General features: G+C 60.0%; 1 protein-coding gene across 3 annotated transcripts; it reads right to left on the bottom strand.

Moving 5' to 3' along the window:
• Nucleotides 1-271: 271 nt before the first annotated feature.
• On the bottom strand, nucleotides 272-2,095 carry LOC118522687 (interferon alpha-inducible protein 27-like protein 2). 3 transcript variants are annotated; one of them, XM_078054155.1, is made up of 5 exons: nucleotides 1,960-2,055; nucleotides 1,767-1,799; nucleotides 1,016-1,177; nucleotides 575-631; nucleotides 272-492 (listed from the first exon to the last, which is right to left on the bottom strand). In XM_078054155.1, exons 1-4 carry the CDS (start codon nucleotides 1,961-1,963, stop codon nucleotides 588-590), a joined length of 243 nt encoding a protein of 80 aa, XP_077910281.1. In that variant the 5' UTR covers nucleotides 1,964-2,055; the 3' UTR covers nucleotides 272-492; nucleotides 575-587. The 3 variants fall into 3 exon arrangements, with proteins under 3 accessions (XP_077910281.1, XP_035927764.1, XP_077910280.1); XM_036071871.2 differs by lacking the exon at nucleotides 575-631 and having other exon boundaries at nucleotides 1,960-2,095; XM_078054154.1 differs by lacking the exons at nucleotides 575-631; nucleotides 1,767-1,799 and having other exon boundaries at nucleotides 1,960-2,046.
• Between the last annotated feature and the right edge of the window lie 442 nt (nucleotides 2,096-2,537).

Genomic DNA, 2,537 nt, shown 5'->3' on the forward strand with positions numbered 1-2,537 from the left:
GCCCAATGGGAACCTCTGTCAACCCCATCACTGAATGAGGCGGCAAACTGAGGCCCACAGAAGGCCCAGGAATGACCCTGGGTGTATACAGCCCATCCCTTGTAAGGACCAACCAAAGCCTCCTGCTAACTGAGTCTGTGCTCTGTCAGCCTGCCCCCCCTCCTGGCCCCCTCCACAAGGCAGGTTGGGAGGGTGGGGGATTTGGAAAACCCCAGTCCCCCCCTCTTACCCCTCCCCCCCCAACAGGGCTGCAAGGAGCAAAGACAGGAGGTGTGTTTGCACATGATCTTTATTTCTCATGCTTCTCTGACCCCACTGGGGGTTTTGGAGGTTCAACTTGGGATTCGTTTTCTTCTGCCTCTTTCTCTTCAGCCTCGGGTTCTTCTGGGGGAGGGGAAGAAGTTGACTTTTTTGAACTTCCAAACCAGCCTCCAAAAGCTGCCCCAACAGAGCCCAGGAGGATGTTGGATGACGTGGAGAGTCCAGCTGCCCCTGAAGAAGAGACAGAGGGTGAGCACGGGCTCATGCAGTGGCCAGTGGCCCCCACCCCCCTGGAGGTCTGAGGCCTGGGGACCTGGATCCCTCCTCTAGGTTCTGGAAAACCCCAGGGCTCCACTTTGGGCAGAAGAAGCTGGAGGAATGAGAGACAGAGGACAGTCCACCACAGACCCTGAGAGTGACAGGTCCCCTCACCTTACCCAGGAGGCCACTGAGGCCCAGAGGGGAAGGGACCCTCCTAGGCCACCCAGGTGTCAGATCTGGGCAGGGCTGTACCCAGAGCCCTGGGCTCCTTCCCTTCTTCTCCCTCCCAGAGCTCCCTTAGCCGTCCACTCCCACCAGACCTCACTCAGAAGGAGCCAGAAAGAGGACAGTCAGGGAGAGTCAAAGGACCGGGAATGCGGAGGGAGAGGATAGGCTGTCCCTCAGGCTTAGCCTCCGCGCTGAATCCGCTCTTGGCTCTTCTCCCCCTCCCCACTCCTCTCCCGCCCCTCCCCCCACCTGTCCCCCAACAAACCCACGGACTGCAGCGTGGCCACCAGGCTGCCGGCGGCGACCCCGCCCCCGTTGGCGACTGCAGCCGCGGACATCATCTTGGCCGCTAGCGAGGAGGCGGCGATTCCGGCCCCGGTGAAGCCCACGGCGCCTAGCACGACGGGCACGGCCGCCACGGCCGCCACTGCGGGGAAGAGGAGCTGGGTTGCGGCGTGGGCCCAGGGCAAGGGACCGCTCCGGAGCCCCTCGGCAGTTTCGGGGGCCTGTCTGCGCTGAGCATCCGGGAGACCGCTGGGAGGGGGTCCCAAGGCAAAGAGAAAAGTGGGGGATGTGGAGCCAGGTGGGGGCGAAGGTGTCACAGGAGGCCCAGGCAGGCCCCTTTTGGGGTCTCTAACTTGCTGCGCGACCTGCGCGACCGCGGGGACGTCACTGCCCCTCACTGGGCTTCTGTGTGTGTGTGTGTGTGTGTGTGTGTGTGTGTGTGTAAATGTGGGGGGTGAGATACACCATTGCAGTTTCCAGTATTCACCCCACCCCTCCACCCCGGTCAAAAGAAATCTCTACATGCTCCTTATACAGAAGGACTAGGGGAGCAGCCAGGTCCCCGATCAGGTGTCCTCTTAACGGCGAGGACTGTGAGCGGGGCTCTCCGCCCCTGAGGTCCACCCGGGCAGTCCCGGGAGCGGAAAGATGGCGGGCCGCCCTCCCAGCCGGAGCAGCGCCACACCTCCAAAGTCCCCTCCCCGGCGACGGAGAGGATCGGGGCAACTCACCTCCTCCCAAGACAGCACCCGCCGCCACCCGTTCTGGGGAACCGAAAAGGGGAGAGAGAGAATGAGTCAACTAGTTAGTAGGTGGAGGGAGTGAGGGAAAGAAGCGACCCCTCTGGCCCGCCCTGGGTTGGGGACCGGGAGGCCTACCAGCCAGCCCCCCCCGCCCCCCCCCCCCAGACGAAGCTAGACTCACGCATCACGGAAACGTCTTCGTCCTCCCAGCTCAGCTCAGGAAACGTCCAAGCTCCACCGGGTGTTATATCCTGGGCGAACCAATGGGGACACCGCCCTTCCCTGCTTGTCAGCCCAAGCAAAACCGGGGACCGTCCTGCCACCCCGCCCTCCACCCCGCCCGCACCCCTCCACCCACCTCTCCTTGTCTCCGCTGGTCTGTCCCTCCAGCTTCCGACCCCACCCCTCTGCTGGCTCTCGGGCCCAGTGGTGATTTCCCTCTTGCTTGGGGGCTCCATCAAAGACCAAAGAGAAAGGCGCCCCAGAGCATCTGAAAAACAGAATTGTTTCCAGCAGAAAACAAAACGTGAAGAAACAAACCAATACAGAAGACCGCTGAACAACATGGGTTTGAACTCCGTGGGTCCACTTCCTGCGGAAGTTTTTTTAAATAGTACAGCACTGTAAATATATTTTCTCTTCTTAGGATTTTTTGAACAGCACTTTCTTTTCTCCAGCTTACTTTATTATAAGAATACAGTGTATATATAATACATATAACACAAAATATGTGTGAATCGACTGTTTATGTGATTGGTA

This window comes from Halichoerus grypus, chromosome 8, assembly GCF_964656455.1.
Source record: "Halichoerus grypus chromosome 8, mHalGry1.hap1.1, whole genome shotgun sequence".
Classification (NCBI taxonomy): domain Eukaryota; kingdom Metazoa; phylum Chordata; class Mammalia; order Carnivora; family Phocidae; genus Halichoerus; species Halichoerus grypus.

Bases quoted from the DNA above. Each gene is read 5' to 3' on its own strand.
- LOC118522687 (XM_036071871.2), bottom strand. The intron at 1,178-1,766 runs GTGAGTTGCCCC...TCTTCCCCGCAG, and splicing joins GGGTGCTGTCTTGGGAGGAG to TGGCGGCCGTGGCGGCCGTG. The intron at 493-1,015 runs GTTTGTTGGGGG...TCTCTTCTTCAG, and splicing joins GGCCACGCTGCAGTCCGTGG to GGGCAGCTGGACTCTCCACG.